Here is a 19,974-nt window from a genome sequence, read left to right as displayed (position 1 = left end):
TGTAACAAGGAGAGAAGGAGCAGTGTGTGCAACCAGAAAGGAGCAGCACTGGTGTCAAATCAGGATACTATGAGAAGAAAGGACAACATTCTTCAGATTTTAACACCTGGAGACTGGGAGGGGGGAAAACCTGCCATGCCCGCAAGTCCTAAAAAGATTCTGTAGGGAATATTTTCAAGAAAATACCTGTACCTCTAAGTAAAAAGGAACATATGCCAAATGTAAACAGTGCAACAAAGAGATGCAAGACTTGGCTGTCAGAATGAAACAACATTATGAAAAATGCTCTTCAGAAGGCAGTGACTTTGAAGATGAAGTGCATCTCTGAACAGTCTGGGTCAACTGGTTAGTAAAATTATTTTTGCATTATTATGGACTGCCTACTGTGTTTTACTATGATAAATGATAGCTTAGATTATTGTCATATTTGTGTTTTGGGTGGATTACTTATGAATTTAAAAATGTTTATGTTCAAAATATAATTGGTATGTTTGTGGAGTACTTATCAATTACCATTTTTGCTCTTACGGCTGGACTTTTCAGTTTTTTTTTTTTTTTTTTTTGCTCAGTATAATCAAATATCCTAGGTGAAGATTTCCTGTTTAAAAGTAATGTTTTTATTTATGAATTTTAACTGTTTTCAGACTGTTTGGGATGTTGCTAGAGATAAGGATTTAAATAGACTTAGATAATCCTTATGATTTATTTATTTCCCTATAATACTTGGTTTAGATTAAATTATATCATTTAAACAGTGTTACAAACATCTGCAGTAGGGGAGAATCTTTCATTTACAATGTCTTTTTTTTTTTAAAGCTGTCATTGAATAATACTCTGAGTTAGTGACTTTTTTTTTAATTTTTTTTTTTAACCATTTTTGTTTCAGGGTCCATCTTAGACATAAGAGGTTATGAATGCCCATTATGTCTACAGCTTGAGTCATCTACTGGTATCACCAACAGCGTTGCAAGTAAGCATACATCAGATGGTAGACAATTTGTGAAGAAAATCATGACAACACAGATGGAACTATCACACCACAATAGTCAACATCAGACTAAAGAGAAATGTGGAAGATATCCTGACCATACTGAAACATATTTGCATAGTCTTGAATAAATTGCAGAAAGATTGTTGATTCTGTTGCAATTTTGAAAGAACTTGAAGAGACACCGAAGAAAGAAAAAAAACAGCAACCAAGTTCTGTTGCAGGCTATAAAGAAGCAGATGGATCAAGTGCCTACTCCTCATTTTCTTGCCAATATTTTCAACCCAGAGTACCAGGGTAGATGCCTAACTGCTAAAGAAGATGATTCAGCTATGACATTGGTGACAATTAGATGCCCATCAGTCATGCCAATTGTAATAACCATTTAAGCAGCTAATGTTTTTTAAAAAAAAGTTACACCATTGGACCGGTGGATGTCATTAGCTAAGCACCTGCGCAGAGTTTGTTGAAGTACTAAACCAGCTTTTGACAGCAGTAGCCTCTTCAACAAGCACAAAAAGAATATTTTTTTTCATTTGAACTAATTCAAAGTTGGAAAATTGGGAGTTGAAAAAGCTGGAAAACTTTTTTTTTTCCTCTTCCAGTCTATGAATAAAAACGAGGAGAGGACAGCCTATGTAATTTAGGAGACTGTTCTCTCATTTTCAAGAGACTTGAGCAAGTAGGGACTTATTCTCCCATTACTTTTACTTAGATGTATTCGAAAAGTTTCCCAGGCTGCCCTGAAATAATCAATTTAATTCAATGAGTACAATTAATCTCTCTGTTTAATAAATCATTTAGTTGTAACTATGTAACATATTTTGATAAGATGTTTATGTATCCAAAACACCTCCGGTTATTTTGTTTTAATAAAAAATACATTTTATATGCAGTTATGTCTTTAATTAAATTCCAGTTACCGTCCTAATGCTCTTGACGCAAATAATGAGAGAGAAGTTAGTTATTCATTTTTCTAACATACTAAAAATGCACAATTTAGTAAGAATTTGAAAATATTAAGTTATATAATTGCTTAAATAAATGTGATATAGTGTACCCTTCTAGATTAAAAAAAAAAATGTACCAAATGTAGTATAAAGATTCTACTTAACCATTAAATCATGTTGATTTGCAATTATACTGCCACTGAGAGTGCCCCTTTTTTAGAAAATATCTGAAGTACAAATGGACAGAATTGATTTGATTTAAATCACTAGTCAGGAAGACTCGATTTAATCCGTGGTTTTCTGCATAAAAGTGCATTCTTGTTGTTTGTTATAATCTTAATACAGATTCTTCACAACTCAGAAATTAGATGTAGGTTTCATTTTTAGAAGGTATACACTATATATACATTTTTAAACAATGATTTATTTTGAAAACTTTTCAGATTAGTTTTACAGCTGTATCAGAGAATGAATGATTGTTTGGGTATTTCATTTACCAAAGGTAATTGAAGCAGATAGTTCACCTCCCAATGACTTCAGAAATATCTCCAATTCAACAGACGGGTACCCAGAAATCACCTACTAAAGGACAGGCCCAACCAGGAAAATAACAGAACACCACTGGCCATCACGAACAGCCCCCAGCTAAAACCTCACCAGCGCATTATCAACGATCTACAGCCTATCCTGGAAAACTATCCCTCACTCTCTCAGACCTTGAGAGGCAGGCCAGTCCTCTGCTTCAGGTTGGGAGGTTGTCGGTAGGCAATACTCACTAGCAACTACACACCACACCACAGAAACACCAACCCAGGAACCAATCCCTGTAGCATACCTTGTTACCTACTCTGTCCCCATATCTACTCTGGCGCCACCATCAGAGGCCTCAACCACATCAGCCATACTATCAAGGTCTCATTCATCTGCATGTCTACTAATGTTGTATATGTCAACAGTGCCCCTCTGCCATGTACATTGGCCAAACCGGACAGTCCCTACTTAAAAGAATAAATGGAAACAAATCGGACATCAGGAATGGTAACATACAAAAGCCAGTAGGTTAACACTTCAATCTCCCTGGACATTCTATAACAGATTTAAAAGTCACTATTCTTGAACAAAAAAACTTCAGAAACAGACTTCAAAGAGAAACAGCAGAACTAAAATTCATTTGCAAATGTAACACCATTAATTTGGGCTTGAATAGGGACTGGGAGTGGCTGTCTCATTACTGAAGCAGCTTTGCCTCTCCTGGAATTGACACCTCCTCATCTATTATTGGGAGTGGACTACATCCACCCTGATTGAACAGGCCCTGTCAACACTGGTTCTCCACTTGTGAGGTACTCCCTTCTCTCCATGTGTTATATAATGCCTGCATCTGTAACTCTTACTCCATGCATCTGAAGAAGTGAGGTTTTTTTACCCACGAAAGCTTATGCCCAAATAAATCTGTTAGTCTTTAAGGTGCCACCAGACTCCTTGTTGTTTCCAATTCAACAGGTTAATCATTAATATTTTGGAGGATTTTCTTGCCATGCTGTATTAGGAGGAGAACATCACCAGACAGACATTTAAATTGTTTTATTTAACTAAATCAACAGTGTTATGGATTCTGGATTTTTTTTTTCTTCAGCAGCAAACATATAATATTTTAACAAAAAAGCATATGTCCCTTGCTTCTCACATTTATCTCCAGACTTTTTCTCCTTGTCCAAATCTATTCCGCTCCTAACAATCTTGTATTCATTGAACTTTTTGAAACTTTGCACTTTTAGAGAGAGGTAAGGGGTTGATGCTGTGTACACAAATTTGCAGAGGGACAATAGGGTTGAGGTCTGTTATTTCTCACCTCTATATATTTATTTATTTATTTTTTATTTAAAAACATTTTTATTGTTAACAAACATGTTACCTCGGGAGACACAAATCTACAGTTTGAGAACTGCAAAACTAAGCATCTCTGATGGTGTCTTCTAGACTGAGCACCGAGTCCCATTGGGTATATAGAAAAAAACCTAAATCTATACAGAAGCCTGTGGAACCCCATAAGATTGTGTCCCTAATCCATGAACTATTGGAACTCATGTACAAAACTTTTCTTAAACATTACATGAATATATTATCTTATACTATAGAATTAGAATTTAAAATCCCTATTCCATGATGAGAGATCTTTGAGCTATAATGTATCTTAATTAAAACTATCTTTAGCTTGGATTTTTTTATTTTAAATTGGATTTTTGAGGAAAAACCTATTTTTAATTTTTTTTTAAATCAATGATTTTTTTATCTACCCTGCAAATGGAAAAGCTGATTTAAATTGCCTTGATTTAAATTAATTCACCTGTTTAATCTTTTTCTTTGTCCCAGTTATCTAATAGAAGTACCTCTATTTCACATAATGCTCATTTTAATAGTACAGCTCTTTAAACTAATATATTAATTGCAATTTAGAATCCAGATTCACCAGTGATCTTTGGGAGCTTTGTACTGCTCCATCACATCAGCGTGAGGGGGAAATATATTGGGGGAAAAAAAATCCAGTATTTAAAAATCAGTTTAGTTTAGTCAGGGATCCCAAACATGAAAATGTCTTAATCCTAATCCTATAGTTATTTCATTGTCACTGCAGGGCAGAGTTAAGTGTGTTTGGGTCATTAACTGTGTATTTTTAACATATTTGGATTTCTTTTAAGTATAATCTAAAACCCAGGAAATGTAGAGTTTTATGCTTTTTATTTATTTATTTATGATTGCATCCCGTGTGTGTGTGTGGTTTTTTTTTTTTTTTTTTTAATTCCATCTTTTATGTCTGGAAATCATATACTCAGTGTAAAGTCTTTAGAGATTCTTTTAATTGTGTGTACAGTGTCTAGCACAGTGGGGTTCTGATCTTTGTCCCCAATCAAAGTACAAATAAACAATCCTTAATCTATTCACATCTATGAAAAGGGCAGCATGGTGTGTCTGAGAACAATACCTATAATTCTTAGAAATCGGATGCATTGCCTACTTGAGCGAAGGAACTCAAATTTTTGGAGTAGTTTCTGAATTCTGGACTTCACATGCATGTGGGTGTGAATTCAGAGTGCTTATTATCATTGTGAATAGTTGATTTCCTTCCAGACATTACCTCAATAAATTGATAGCGAAGATTATGCCTTCATTCACATGCAGTGCCTCAGGTTATTGTTTACTGATAAAACATTGTTTATTGACTTTTTAATTAGTCTGATTTGTGACGATCTTCCGAACTTGCATGAGCACCTTGATGATAAGCTCTGAGTACTTGTGAAGAACTTTCACTTTCAAAAAATAATTTGTCTATCTACTTAACTCTGACCAAAGATTCATTCCATTGAATGTTTATAGTCAAATTATTCCTTATGTTCTGTCTAATTTCTGTGGACAGCATCGAGTTTGGAAGGCTGTTCTCAAAGCCTTGTTTGCAAACAACTGCATTGCACCCAAAGACTTCGAGTAATCTCCATGTGATTCAAGTATAACACAGTGGTTGTCTGGGGTTGTTTATTAATTCTGTGGTCCTTTTAAAGTGAGAGGAAGAAAAAAATTATATAATTTTTAATCAGAATTGTTAAATGAACTTCTGTATGCATTGTAGTTGTACGTTAGTCCCAGGATATTAGAGAGACAAAGTAGTCCAATAAAAGATGTGCCCTCACCCATTTTGTGTCTCTAAACGAAATTTTGTGAGGCGAAAGGAATTCCTGACCTTTAGTTTTAGTTACTTGAGAGAAGACCTTAGGGAAGTTCCTGTTTCGAGCTCACTTTTAGCACTATAGACTATTTGTTTTCAAACTGTGAGGCATTCCCCCCCTGGGCAGGGTGCAGTGAGGTTATCGGGTCAAAAAGTGAGGTCTCCACTGCTCGTGGTCCTTCCCTGCACTGGCTGCTTTTTGAAGTAGAGCTCTGTGATGATATCCTGAACACGCTAGAGAATGGAATCTGACTCGTGTTATGATTCTGGTGGGGTAAATGCGGTATCTCCATCCTCAAGTGCTTAAGTCATGAGAATTTTGTAAAATATGGATGCTTCTTGCTTTCTGATTTTGCATTTTTAGTGTATGTGTTTGTTACATTTTCAAGCTTTTCTCCATAACCAGGAGGGCAAAAAAACTTTTTTTTTTTTTTTTTTTAAATGAAAACTTGATTCCAGGAACTAGTGTTTCAGGAAAACTAAACATTGTGAGACTCATGATAAAATCGTGAGAGTTGGCAACACTGCTAATCATACCTTCCTACCTTTTCCTACTATTTATAGGAAATTTCAATCCATTATTTTGCAAATATATACACACACCAGTTCTGGACTTTCCCCCTGCTGCCATGATATAAGAATTTACAGGGATGTCAAGGAGAGAGTCCTGCACTGAATCTTGGATCTTTGATTCAAGGGGAATTCAGTTAGCTGCAGAACCTCAGATCTGGTTAGGATGAGGATATATATCTCAATTGCATTTAGGAAAAGAATGGTTAGAGCCAGGCTGAGCCAGATTATTTTCCTTAAATTGTGTTCACTCTGTATTGTTTTACCCCACCCCTCACACTGACATTTCTCTCATCTTACACGTTTTTTTTTTTTAATTCAAGTTTATTTCTGGTAATGATATGAAAATGAGCCATACCTCTTTTACCTACAGTAGTTAGAATCCATTCCCTGTGATTATTGATTGAAACTAAGGTTTGAGTTGATGATGCTTGACCTACATGCTGACTACTTCATATTTCTCTCCTGAACTAGTGTATTCTGAGGTGGTGTTCTGTAATTTTTTATCAGTCTGGTCCTTCTGCAGTTGCATATTGCTGGTATGAACAGATTATAATGGACCAAATTGTTTTGCTCATTTTTGTAGTTTAGTAAGTAATAGAAAAGACCTCTTGTCCTTTCAATTTCCTGCTTGTATTGTAGATCGTATACTGGAGTCCCTTCTCCAGAACAGCAAGATTGTGCTGCAATGAGATCTTAACTGGGGGATTGTTTCTCCCCCCCCCCACCCCTGTTTGATGGTAGGGATTTTGGAAAGTATCCAGGACTCTGAGTTACATGAAAAGTTTTTGGGATACTTTCTGGTCCCTCGGTAAGCTGGAAAATGAGTTTAGGAAGATTTCTCTCAAGATTTGCAGTCTGTATGAATAAGAATTATTGTATCATTAGAGAAATAGAAATGTACTTGCCTATAATTCAGCCTCTCTGAAGGTATAACTATACTCCTATTTGCCCATCTGCCTTCCTCTCAAAGTTTAAACTTTTTTTTATTGGCTTAAGTCTGATCATTTAGGGAGTTCTTTGCTCCCCATTTATCAGAGAACTGAAGCTGATCATTTTAGAAGGTTCGGAAGTATTGGCAGCTGAGTGTTACAGGTCCAAAAGCTTTTGTGAGCTAGGGAAATTCCCACCTATGCCATGCTAAAAGCAAAAACCAAATGAATAGGAGTCAGCTAAATTATATTTTCAGAGAAGACAAATAGCAGGCTGTTAAAGCCCTGAAATTAGGGGTTATGACCTAAACTGAAAGCAGTACCATAACTATACCCTGGCAGCATTCTCTTTAATTTTCCTTTGTTATGGCTTTGACAGCTTGAAGCATCTAAAACTGGATAAAGTGCTAGAACAGGGGTCAGCAACGTTTGGCACGCGGCTCGCCAGGGTAAGCACCCTGGCGGGCCGGGCCAGTTTATTTACCTGCTGATGCGGCAGGTTCGGCCGATCGCGGTCCTCACTGGCCGCGGTTCGCCGTCCCGGGCCAATGGGAGCGGTGGGAAGCCGCGGCCAGCACATCCCTCGGCCTGTGCCGCTTCCCGCCGCCCCATTGGCCTGGGACGGCGAACCGCGGCCAGTGAGGACCGCGATCGGCTGAACCTGCTGCGTCAGCAGGTAAATAAACTGGCCCGGCCCACCAGGGTGCTTACCCCTGTGCTAGAAAAATAAACTATACAGAACAATCCTGAACTTGGATCATGATGGACCTGCCAACAGATTCTCTTCCATCTTTAAATTGTATGATCCTCTGAAAAGTAAATGCTTTTGATGTGGTATCCAAATACATGTGTAGAAAATTTTTCTATCAACCTCCGTTTGTTTAGTGGGTTTTATTTGGTTTAACCCTGATGCATAACATTCTACCATACACTCCCTCCCCAAGCTATCCTTTGTGTTTGACCAGTTATCTGATTGATGATGCTTACTGACTGTTCAGTTGGAAGTTAGACTGTTTGGAGTAAAGGTTGCATCTCCTAGTGGTAGGGCAGGCTAGTGCCGTGTTCTTCTACATCAGTTCAGGGTATGTCTTGAGTAGAGACTTGTCCATTTATTCAGATTTTGTGATCTGCAGTAAATCTCTTTTTGAACAATAGAGACCACTAACACGTTTGTGGAGTTATGGGGGATTAGGGCAGTCATTTTCAAACTCATTTGCACAGCGCTGGCTGGTCAGAAGGTGCTTGCTGTCCTTTTTTTCCAGCTGCAAGTTTAATTAAGACAGTAGAAAATGCATTAAATATTTCACTAATAATTCTTTTCCACTCTGTGATAGGATTACTTGAAAGGGCTAATGTCCCATGTTCTCAGTTGTAGCTGGTCTTGGTTGCTTTAGAAAAGCAGTTCCCTGAAGCTGGAGATTACTATAGATCCACCCCTATGCAAACTCCTTCTTGTTGCTGCTTCCTAGTGGATGGGGATGTAATGGTCCGTCTCCAGCTGTGGTATGGCCTGTGGTTGGTTGGGAAATATAAGGTATTAATATCAGAAAAGTTATGAAGGTGAATATTGTATTGAATGTGGTACAGCTGCTGTTAAACAATTCATGCCTACAATTTGGCATCATGGAAGAATAGCCTCTGGCTAAGGCACTGCACTAGTATTTGTGAGAACAGGTTCACTTCCTAATTTGACCACAAAAGTCCTGTGTGACACTGACCAAGTCACTCACTCTGTGCTTTAGTTCACAGTCTGTAAATAAGAAGTAATACTTCTCTAACTCTTAGAGGTGCTGAGGATAAATTCATTAAGATTTGTGAGGTATTGTAGTGTTGGAGAATATATAAATATCTAGATTTACCATTTGCTGAAGTTTGCTTAATAACAGGGTATTGCTAAAATTTTCCTTTGAAACAGGAGTGTGTCCACTTCTTGGGCTTGTGCCGCTTACTCTGGAAACTCAAATATGATATTGTGGTTCTAGGCGGAAGCCAAATCAGAACTCTTTGAAGAAAAAAGGCTAGATCCTTAACCAAAAGCAGGAAAAATAAACAGGGTACCTATTATGTTTGGGAAAATACGTGGTGAATGCTTGTTTTTCTGAATCGTATCTACCAATCTGTTTCTTTTGCAGAACCGTATGATAACTTGAGGGAGATTCTCCAAAATGTGGCCAAATTACAAGGTGTTTCAAATATGAGAAAACTAGGCCACTTGAATAATTTTACTAAGGTAAGAACTTAACTGGTACAGCTTGTTTAGTGGTCAGATATTTTAATGATTATATTATTTGTACTATACCAGATGTTTGTTAGGAGCCTCACAATAGTTCCTGCCGCAAAGAGTTTACCATTCAGAATTTAGATGTGACACCATGGCAAGAGAGAACAAACAAGATCATGCATTAGTTCACTTACCTCTTGATGGCTGCATTTTTGTTTGTTTAATTCACTCATGGGTTGTGTGACAGAAGTGAGTTTTAGTGGAGATTTGAATTACATGAGTAAAACTGGGATAGGTTTGAGAGGGGAATGGAGTTGCATGGAAAAAGGAATGGAGATGTTTGGGGGGTGGGAGGAAAAGGAGATAGAGGGAGTGTTTCCAGAGATCTGGGGAAAGTGAAAGGAGACGAATTCAGATATAGGCAGACTTGTACCTTTTAGGCTAGGTCTACACTATGGGGGGGGGGGGGTCGACCTAAGATACGCAACTTCAGCTACGTGAATAGTGTAGCTGAAGTTGCGAATTTTAGGTCGACTTACCTGGCTGTGAGGACAGCGGCGAGTCGACCGCTGCCGTGCCGCCGTCAACTCCGCTTCCGCCTGTTGCCGCGGTGGATTTCCAGAGTCGACAGCAGAGCCATCAGGGATCTATTTTATCGCGTCTTCACTAGATGCGATAAGTCGATCCCCAATAGATCGATTGCTACCCGCCGATCCGGGGGGTAGTGAAGACGTGCCCTGAATGTAAGGCAGAAATGCACAGAGCAATGGATAGCCAGTAGAGCAGTTCAGAGAGAAGAGTTGTGGCTTGGTCTTAACAGGAAGCAGAAATATTTCAAAAGCAGAATTTGGGTAGACTAGAACGGAGAGGGTTAGGTAAGAAGCCTTTTTTCCCCCTACTTATATTTACTGTTGGTTCACAGTGATATGATTTATAGTTTTGTCACTTCAATACAGGTGACTGGTGCTTAAATGCCAAAATAATGAGCGGTATATAAATGCCTTGGTAGTATATTAGATCCTGATTTTGTATGGAAAATTGACTAATTAAAAGTTTTAAAAAATGTAATTAGTGTCTCTTTTGATCAAGCTAATCCCTTTCCAGTTACATTGATTCCATACTTACTCATGGTACTTCAAATCTCCTACTTTTAAGGGGGTGATTATATGAGCTTGAAAATATAGTCTCTTGACTGAAAGTTTCAGTGAGTGTTGCTGGGGAAGGAAAAATCTGATGGAAATTTCATTCAGAAATCTATGATGGAAAGGATTATGCAGATAACTTTTTAGTTGTTCTACATTAAATACAAAAAAAAAAAAAAAAACTCCTGATAAAAGGAAATGAATAGGAATTATGACACATTTTGTATTTCACATTATGTATATTTGAGTTATATCTGCTATCTTTAGTGACTAAAATACTTATTCCTGTCACTGTAAAATCAACACAGCTAAGGAAATGATCTGGATTCTATTACTACATGTACATCAACTATTTTTTATTAAGTTCCAACCAGGGGCGTGCACAAGGGGTGGGGGACAAACAGGGGCACAGCCCCTCCCTCCGAAATCAGCAGGGGCCCAGAACTCCACTGGGGTGGGTAGAGCAAACTCCTCAGCCCTGGGGCTGGGGAGGGGGAGAGAGCTCCACTGGCCCTTGGGCAGCTCCACCTGCTGTAGTGGGGAGAGCCAGCTCCTCGGCGTGAGTCCGGGGCAGGAGATGACAGCTCCTTTGGCCCCAGGGCTGTGGGGGAAGGAGGGAGAGCCAGCGCCAATGGGCCGTGGTGGGGAGAGGCAGCTCCTCTGGAGGCAGGAGTGGAGGGTGGAGGGGAAGGAAAGGCAGCTCCTTCAGTCACAGGGGCACAGAAAGTGCCCCTCCAAAAGCAGCCAATTTTTTTGTACCTGTGCATGCCGCTGGTTCCAACTACAGTGCGGGTTTGCTTCATTCTCATGCAGAGCGGTTAGGCAACATAGAGGACAACAGACTCCTTGAAACCTGTCCAGAAGCCAATCCAAAGTCTTTAAAGTGAGCATTCTCGAAGTAGAAACTTGAATTGAGTGCCTGAACTATGCATCAGTGCTGTCTGCATCAATGCAGTCAAGCAGATCAGCTTCACCCATAGTTCCCTTCACTACAGCAAGAGCTCTTCATACCACAAATGAAGTTACATCTACCAGTGTACTAAGCACAGAAGATGCTAAATGAGCCAATCGTCCTCAGTACCACTGACAAATCTCTCTTCCAAGTCAGCTCTGAACCTCTTGTCACCCGCTTCATGCAGGCTTAGTCTTTAGAGAGAATTTGGAGAGTCTGCAGAGTGTACTGAGATTTTTGCCCCTTTGGATAATTCTCAACTATTCTTGTCCAGACTTCCTTTTCAGAAATCTGTCCTGAACCAGCTGTCCCATCCAGAGCTCCTTTTCGTGACACACGCATCAAAAGTTCTTCCTCTTTATTTAAAATAATTTACACTAATTTATCAAAGTCAAAATAAAAGAGCCAAATAACACCCTTCCAGCTCATCAGAATTCAGAAAAATACCCTTATTGCTGCATCCCATAAGCAATTGCAACTTTCCTCTCATAGAGGGGCAGAGTTTCCGCCTTCCCTTCAGAAGAATCTGGGACAGTTTAGGGGAGGTTATTTAATGCCAGTGGTCTATAATGTCCAGTGAATTGATTCACACTATAGTGGGGATTGAAGAATTATAATTTACCCCAGATCAAGTGGGATTCTCTCAATTCAAAACCAGAAGTGTTCTGTTTTTCCTGTTCTCTAATATCTGGGAGATTAGAATTATCCAAGTGTACATGCTACATAAACAAGAAAGACCTTTTACGAGTTTGAGTTTGATAAGAACAAAAAATTCTTTTCTGTCCTAAAAATAGATTTTTTTTTCACCCTCTGGCAGAGCTACCATCAATCACAGAAAATCCTGGTGTCTGTGGGCAGAGTGGGTGCCACCTTTGTGAATAAAAGGATAAAAATAATTCAAACGGGGTTTTGATTTCTTATCTACTGGATTTAGAATCTGTAGTTTCAGTGATTACAGCTCACAAGTACTCCCTCTGCACCAAAAAGAAGGGTTGTAGATGAATGGAAGGGTTCAAAAACTCCCAAGAAGTATAAAAACAGACTTCTCTCTGACACCGCTTGTGATGCCATCAAATTCCTACCATACTCTTTTAGTGTAATAAAAGTGGCTTGTTGCAACTTGTGGCTCAGAGCAGTTGAAGTGCACTGTGAATTTGGGCTTCCTGATTGAAGGCCAGGCCCCAACCACACTTGTAAAAGAATTTTTAAACCTTTTCTATTCTCTCATCTCATTAAAAATGTTAGCGATGCACACCCTGATAGACATAGGGACAGTAATGTTGGATCCAATCAGAAAAAAGACAGATTTCTACTTTAAATTTTTTTCAAGTATCAAAAAAGAGTTGAACTTCTGACCTGTCCTGAGCTTTCAAATATAAATCCATTATATGGGCACTATACAATCTACCTGATGTGCTTGCAGTCTAAATGGACTTGACAAAGAGTGGGAGGGGAAACAGGCATGGAGAGGTGAGGTGACTTGCCCAAGGTCACCCAGCGAGGTTAGCGGCAGAGCCAGGAACAGGATCAAATCTCCTGAATCTGAGTGCAGTGCACTATCCACTGGACTAATAATGTTGTTATTTATATTGTACTGTTAACTGCCTCAATCTATTCCTTATGTCATAAAATCATTTTTGCAAATGCTTAATGTGTAATACCTAGATGTCTGAGCATCATGGAGTCTTTAGCACACAAATGTGAGCTGGGCCATTTCATACTTAATATTTTAAAATATGTATAGTGCTTTACAGGCAGATCAGAAGCCTTACCTCAGTTTCCTAGGCTTATTTTAAATTTTGTTTAACTTTGACATGAAAGTGAGATTTCCCATAGAGACACTAGCGATCCTGAAACTCATCGGGATATAGCTTGGCTTCCTTTAGAACTATTATTTTCACATCCCAATTCCTATGCCAGCTGTGGTTCTTGAGAATTGCAGCTGAGGACCAATACTTTGTAGCCATGTTGTGCAGTCTCTTTCCTGTTCTTTGATACTGTAGTTACCAAACCTCGCAGTAATTATGGTCTCAAAATTTGAGGCTCGAGGCATCCAAATATACTGTTATCTGTGCAACCAAAGACACTATCATCCACAGGCCTGAAGGACAGAGATAGTTTCCTTCCACCTAGTTCAGAATTCCGTGAAAATCTAGTGGGCAGGAAGATTAGGAAAGAGCAATTAGTGGCAGAACTGTAAGTAGACCAACTTCTAACACTGTTTTGTACACTGACCTTTTTTTTCCCTTGACAAATATATATGAAATATTTGGCTCTTTACAGAGAGATTGTATATTTATTGAAAATATCATATAATTGTTTTGAATGAAGCTAGAAACAATGTCTTGAAACTTTGAAATAAGATGAATGACATAATTGGGGTTAGGTACTCAGGTTTTCAGTGTCTTGCAAAAGATTAGACTTTTTTTAAGTGATTATAGAATTCCAACCCACTGCAAATAGCCTAAATATTTCTGCTTTTATGTCAATTTGGTATTCCTAAGACTTACTTTTGCAAAGTGTGTACTTTTTCTCTTCAAAAAGCAGTTTTGACTTATTTATAAAAAATGAAAAAACATATTAGATATGAGTGTATATGTGAAATATTTTGAAGAAATAGTTTACTGCTAAGGTGAATCTTATAGATCCCCACACTTGAGACTGTCTGCTGGATATGACTGACAGAGCTGAGTAACAAGTCAAGAATTTAGAACCCTGGGCAGAGCCACAGTTATGTGACCCTAGAAAACATACTGACCCAGATACCACCTGCCAGTTTCTTATTTATAGGCAGTGTTATTGTAGCCATGTTGGTCCCAGGATATTTAGAGATACTAGATGTTTACTCTTTAATTCATTATGCTTTCCTATCTTCTGGTTTTATTTTTCTTTAGTAAGGAAAAATGAAGGTGTAAATGTGGTCTATTTTAGATGTACAGTAGAAATGATTTTCTATTTTAATACTTGATTATCTCTTCCTGGAACAGGTGACTTCTGGGCATATTTACCATTTTATGTTCAAAGAATCAATGAATAGGATGAGATGAGGCTTACCTTTATTTCCAAATCAGAGAATCAATATTTTTTCCTGTTTGCTTCTGTTTATATATATTCCTTTTACAGTTTCCTTGTGAATACCATCAAACAATTACTTTTTGGCTAAACTTCTCCTCTGTTCAGCTGTATTTCAGAAAGACAGGAGTACATATGACTAATTGAATATGAACTCTCTATGAAGCAGTGGTGGAATCTGATACAAGTAGGGAGTGAGGATTTAAATGGGTTTTTAATTTAAGCAGGCATTTCAGATTCAGCCAGATTCTTTATTTAAGTAAACTAATGTAAAGGGAAGTGTTCCCACCATCTTGTCTTCCCTCTGTTCGCTTTCCCCAAATTATGTCCTATGCTCTAGAATGTGTTTCACTTACTTCTGCTGCATCAATAGTATAACGTTCAACATATCTCCTAAAAGATAGATACTATATGTTTTATGCATATGACCTTAAGCCAAGAATGTAGAAACCTAGTCTAAATACAACTGTTTCAGTAATTAGTAGTTACTAGTAAGTAGTAGTAATTAGATCAGTAGTTGCTGATCCAGTAACTGCTTCTAAGTTTTCCTCTAGATACCTGTTTTTATAGTCAAAAGCGGACTGCCAGATTTGGAAAGTCTCTTTGCTTAGTGCAAAAATTGGAACATTTTTAAATGAGTCCAGAGTGCTTTTAGAATCTTAGGTTAATGCTCTTTTTTTGGGGGGGAAGGGCATGTTCTTGTTTAGAGCAAAGTGTCTCTAAACTGAAGAGCACACTATCTGGTATCTTTACACAGCTTTCGGGTTAAAAAGTTGCTTCCACTCTAGGATCTCTATGGATTTACCCATAAGAAACTTTTTGTTTCATTCAGCTTACAGCCACCATTTCTCCTCATAATGATTCTACATTAAGAACTGTTGGTTAGAAGCAGTACATGAAGCAGAAGCAAGTGAGCTTGATTTACAAGCTTGTTTGACACTTCCATGCTAAGGAAAATAAGACCTATTTTTCAAGAGTAAACGTAATTTGGACTCCATTACTGAGGTGTTTATACAAAGTAACTTCTCCAACGGAGCTTAAAAATTATTTTAAATTATGAAACTTTGCATGTTTGCAGAAATAAATTTAATGTAAATATGTACTTGGCACACTGTACAGAAGTGCAGCCAATTCATATAATCGGTGTAGCACAAAATAAAGATGTATTTAGAAGGACCTGAAAAGCTATTTATTGCATTACAGTAATTCCTCACTTAACATTGTCCCGGTTAACGTTGTTTCATTGTTATGTTGCTGATCTATTAGGGAACAAGCTCATTTAAAGTTGCGCAATGCTCCCTTATAAGGTCGTTTGGCAGCTGCCTGCTTTGTCCACTGCTTGCTGGAAGCACAGCCCCTTCTTGTGGGGATTAGAACTGGGGTGGGGGGGAAGGGGGAGCCGGCAGCCCCCCCATCAGCTCCCCTAAATTCCCTGTAAGGTACCTGGCTCGGCAGCTGCCCAGCAGCAATTCAGCTGTCCCTCCCTCCTTTCTCCCCTCCCCCCACTGCTGTGCTCCTGCCCTGCCCTCTGCCTTGGAGCTGCTCCCGGGAGCTTCCTGCTTGGTGGGTGGGTGTGTTCTGATATCAGGATGTTCCCCTGCTCCTGCCCCTGCTCTGTATCCCCTTTCCACAAAGTGGAGGAGGGAGGGCTCAGGGACAGAAAGGAGGGAGCTTGCTGGAAGCTGTGGCTTCCTGTCTGAACTGGCTGATCTGCTTAAAAGGGCAACGTACTTGAAGTAGGGTCAGCATACTTAAAGGGGCAATGCAGGTCTCTCTCTCTCTCACTCATGCACGCACCCCCCAGCACTTTGGAAAGTCAGCACCTGTGCAGCCATGCATGTGCTGGCAGGAGGAGGGAGTGGTGCGCTCTAGCTGGATAGTGTGGGTTCATCATCATGTTCGCGTTTTGCAGGGAAGTGTTTGCAGCCAGTCCCCTGCATCTGTTCTGTTTCCTACCTCCGGCTTCAGTCCTTGCTGCCTTGTAGAGTGTGAGGCTACATTAAGAGCGTATTAACTCTTAAGGGCTCAGCCAAGTGCTAGTTCATCATTTAGTAGAAAGGCATTCCCTGTGAAATATTCCACTCTCTTACTCCACCACCTCAACCAAGCTTCACAATCATTCATTGCTGTGTACAATATTAAACTGTTTAAAATTGTTTAAAACGTATACTGTATATGTATCCCTGGACTCTGTGGAAGAGGGGTGCGGGTATCTGGGCAAGGGGGGCCATGGCTGGGCTCTGGGGAAGAGGGGGTTTGGGTGTATTGGCTGGGGAGGGGGGTGCAGCTGGGCTCAGGGAGGGGAGAAAGGGGGCAGAGAAATAGGAGCTGGCTTGTCATAAGGGTTTCTCGAACTCTCAACTCCTGTGGGAATTTTGGTGTGTCTCTCTATTGTTATAGACATACTTGCTGACAGGTATTTTGAAATAAATTTACCAAAATAATTGAAATTGGTGTGATTATGTAGTGTTATTTTGACAAATAAAATGTGCAGAATTTTAAAATATTGTGTGCAGAATTTTTAGGCGCAGAATGCCCCCAGGAGTAATAAATACTTGTGGATTATACTATGAAAGGTCATGTCATCCTCATGAGGATATCCCAAATGGATCTAACAAAGCACAAAAAAAGTATTTAAATGCTTTAATTCTGTAGCCAAAGTATGTTTTCATATTCTTCTTCACAGGAGATCCTTATTTCTTAGGCAACTGAGAATTCATAGATTCATAAAGTTTAAGGCCAGAAGGGGACCATAGATTATATCATCTAGTGTGGCCGCTCTATCCCAAGCCTTACATTTCACCCAGTTACCCTGTATTGAGCCCTGTAACTTAAGTTTTGCTAAAACATTTATTCCAGGAAGACATTCACTTGTGATTTTAAGACATCCCAGGGATTGGGAATTTAACAATTCTATTTGTGGTTTGTTCTAATGATTAATCACCATCACACTTAAGAAAATGTGCCAAATTTCTAATTTGATTGGCTGGATGCTAAAGCCATGCATAATTTTTTATTATACCTTTCTCTGCTAGATTAAAGAGCCTTTAGTACCTGGTATTTTCTCTCTCTGAAGGTGCAACATTGTAATCAAGTCACCTCTCGTTTTGTTTATAGGCTATGTTTATACTCCAGCTTGTGTCAGCATAACTTACATTGCTCAGGAAGGTAAATAAATTATCCCCCTGTGTGATATAAGTTACACTGACATAAGCGCCAGTGTGGGCAGTGCGGTGTTGGCGGGAGAGCTTGCTTCCATCACTTGCGGCGGCTGGAATAGCTAAGCCAATGTCTTAGAGCGGCTAACTATGGTGCTGTAAATTCTCTAGTGTAGCTGTGCACTAAGCCTATCACTGTAAGGCATTTTCTCTAGTTTGAATCAGTAGTGATGTAAATGTGACTGGTGGACCCTTATCTGTTGGCAAAATCCGTATCTAAAAGTGTAATTAATTTTCAATCCTTCTCTTGACAAGTCAATATGGTGATGTGACTACATTAATTTTCTAGGTTAGATATTGGCTATACGTTGATCTGATCTGCCCTTATGTTTATAATACATAGTCTTTTACATGTTCTAGGTCCTCTACTAACAGTAATGCATTAGATCCATCATCGTAATGGACAATACTGGCTCTGTCGGAGCTTGCTTAGTGGGGAGAAGAAACCTAGGAATAAGTATCTGGTCACTGTTTCTGTTATATTTAAATTGTATTGCTATAGTTAAATCTCTAATCTTGCCATCATGAATTATTTTTGAACAGAGTGGAGTAATTATTGACGTTGCAAAATCAAGTACTCAAAATTAAGCTATAGCCAGTATTAAGGTTGCTTATAAATACTCTGTGCATAAGTATTTATTATGATACTGTGTTTAATATAGACACTAGCTTGGTAGAATTTATTTAGATTAAATTCCTCCTGTATTGGAACTGTACTGATTATAAAATTAATTTGAGTTTTAGTGAGTCCTGGCATTTGATGATCCACATAAGAAACTGTCAGTTACTTAAATATTTACAAAAAATATTCATGACTGAGGATATTTAGCGGGAGCATGCCAGATGATTGGAATGGTCAGTCCCTTTTCTTGCACGTATGGCTAAGAAATTCCATTCAGAACATGTTACTGTATCTGTTGATCAGCTGAACTCCAAATACAGGTTTCAAGCACAAAACTGGTGGGTGAGTCTGTGTTTCAGTTGGCCGGAGAAGCAAAGATTTACAACTGAAAAGCAGTTAATTTGAGAAACGCTCTGAGTTCTGTAGATGTTGGGTGAATTTGTTGCCCTCAACTAAAGTTCTAAAACACTGGGGGCAAATTTAGGCTTGTATCAAATCATGATGATAATACTTTAAGTGTGCAGGACAATCAGACATTTGATCCATAATGTGTCAATATTATGAAATTGATAGTGAGTCCAGTATTAGTTTACAACAAGTATTGTTGAGAGGACAACTGAATTTTCTGAAACATTTTGAATAAAATAGTTTAACTCTTCCAGGGAAAACAATTAAATCAATCAATTTTGAAGTTTAGCCCCGAAAGGTGTGCTTTTTTTTTTTTTTTTTTGTATGTGTGTTTAGCATCGTTTAGCTAAACCACCACAGTTACTGCAAATCAAAGCACTAGTGACTATGATAATACAGAGTGAGTGTAGTTTTGAACCCAGAATTCTGGGTTCTAAATTTTAAAATTAAACGGGGGGAAAAAATCCTGTTTGGCATAAATCTTCATTAGAAATCATGTCCACCAAACCTAATAGCTTTCTTTGACAGGTCAACAAGCCTTGTGGATGGGGGGGGGGGAAAGCAGTAGATGTGATATATCTTCACTTTAGTAAGGCTTTTTGATACTGTCTCGCATGGTCTTCTCATAAACAAACAAGGGAAATACAACCTAGATGAAGCTACTGTTAGGTGGGTGCATAAGTGGTTGGAAAACTATTCCTAGAGAGTAATCATAAGTGGCTCACAGTCAAGCTGGAAGGACATATCAAGTGGGATCCTGCAGGGATCAGTTGTGGGTCCAGATCTGTTCAGTATCTTAATCAATTATTTAGATAATGGCAAAGAGAGTGTACTTAAAGTTTGCAGACGATACCAAGCTGGGAGAGGTTGCAAGTACTTTGAAGCATAGGATTAAAATTCAAAATGATCTGGACATATTGGAGAAATGGTCTGAAATAGGATGAAATTCAATAAGGACAAATGCAAAGTACTCCACTTAGGAAGGAACAGTCAGTTGCCACACATACAATATGGGAAATGACTGCCCAGGAAGGAGTACTGTGCAAAAAGTCCGGGGGTCCTAGTGGATCACAAGCTAAATATGAGTCAACAGTGTAACATTGTTGCAAAAAAAAGCAAACCTCATTCTGGGATGTGTTAGCGGGAGTGTTGTAAGCAAGAGAAGTAATTCTTCTGCT

At 38.7% G+C, this 19,974-nt stretch overlaps 1 protein-coding gene across 2 annotated transcripts in view; it reads left to right on the top strand.

Annotated features, from left to right (window-relative positions):
* RICTOR (RPTOR independent companion of MTOR complex 2) overlaps positions 1 to 19,974 on the top strand; it is a 178,563-nt gene that overhangs the window by 22,212 nt on the left and 136,377 nt on the right. The window contains exon 3 of one of the 2 annotated variants that reach the window (XM_034774896.1): positions 9,294 to 9,391. The exons of the other annotated variant lie outside the window; for it this stretch is intronic. Coding sequence (XP_034630787.1) covers positions 9,294 to 9,391 — 98 coding nt within the window. The remainder of the gene's footprint in view (positions 1 to 9,293; positions 9,392 to 19,974) is intronic. 2 annotated transcript variants of the gene reach the window in all.

Source organism: Trachemys scripta, chromosome 6, assembly GCF_013100865.1.
Source record: "Trachemys scripta elegans isolate TJP31775 chromosome 6, CAS_Tse_1.0, whole genome shotgun sequence".
Taxonomy (NCBI): Eukaryota; Metazoa; Chordata; order Testudines; family Emydidae; genus Trachemys; species Trachemys scripta.
This window is presented reverse-complemented; position numbering and strand designations above follow the sequence as displayed.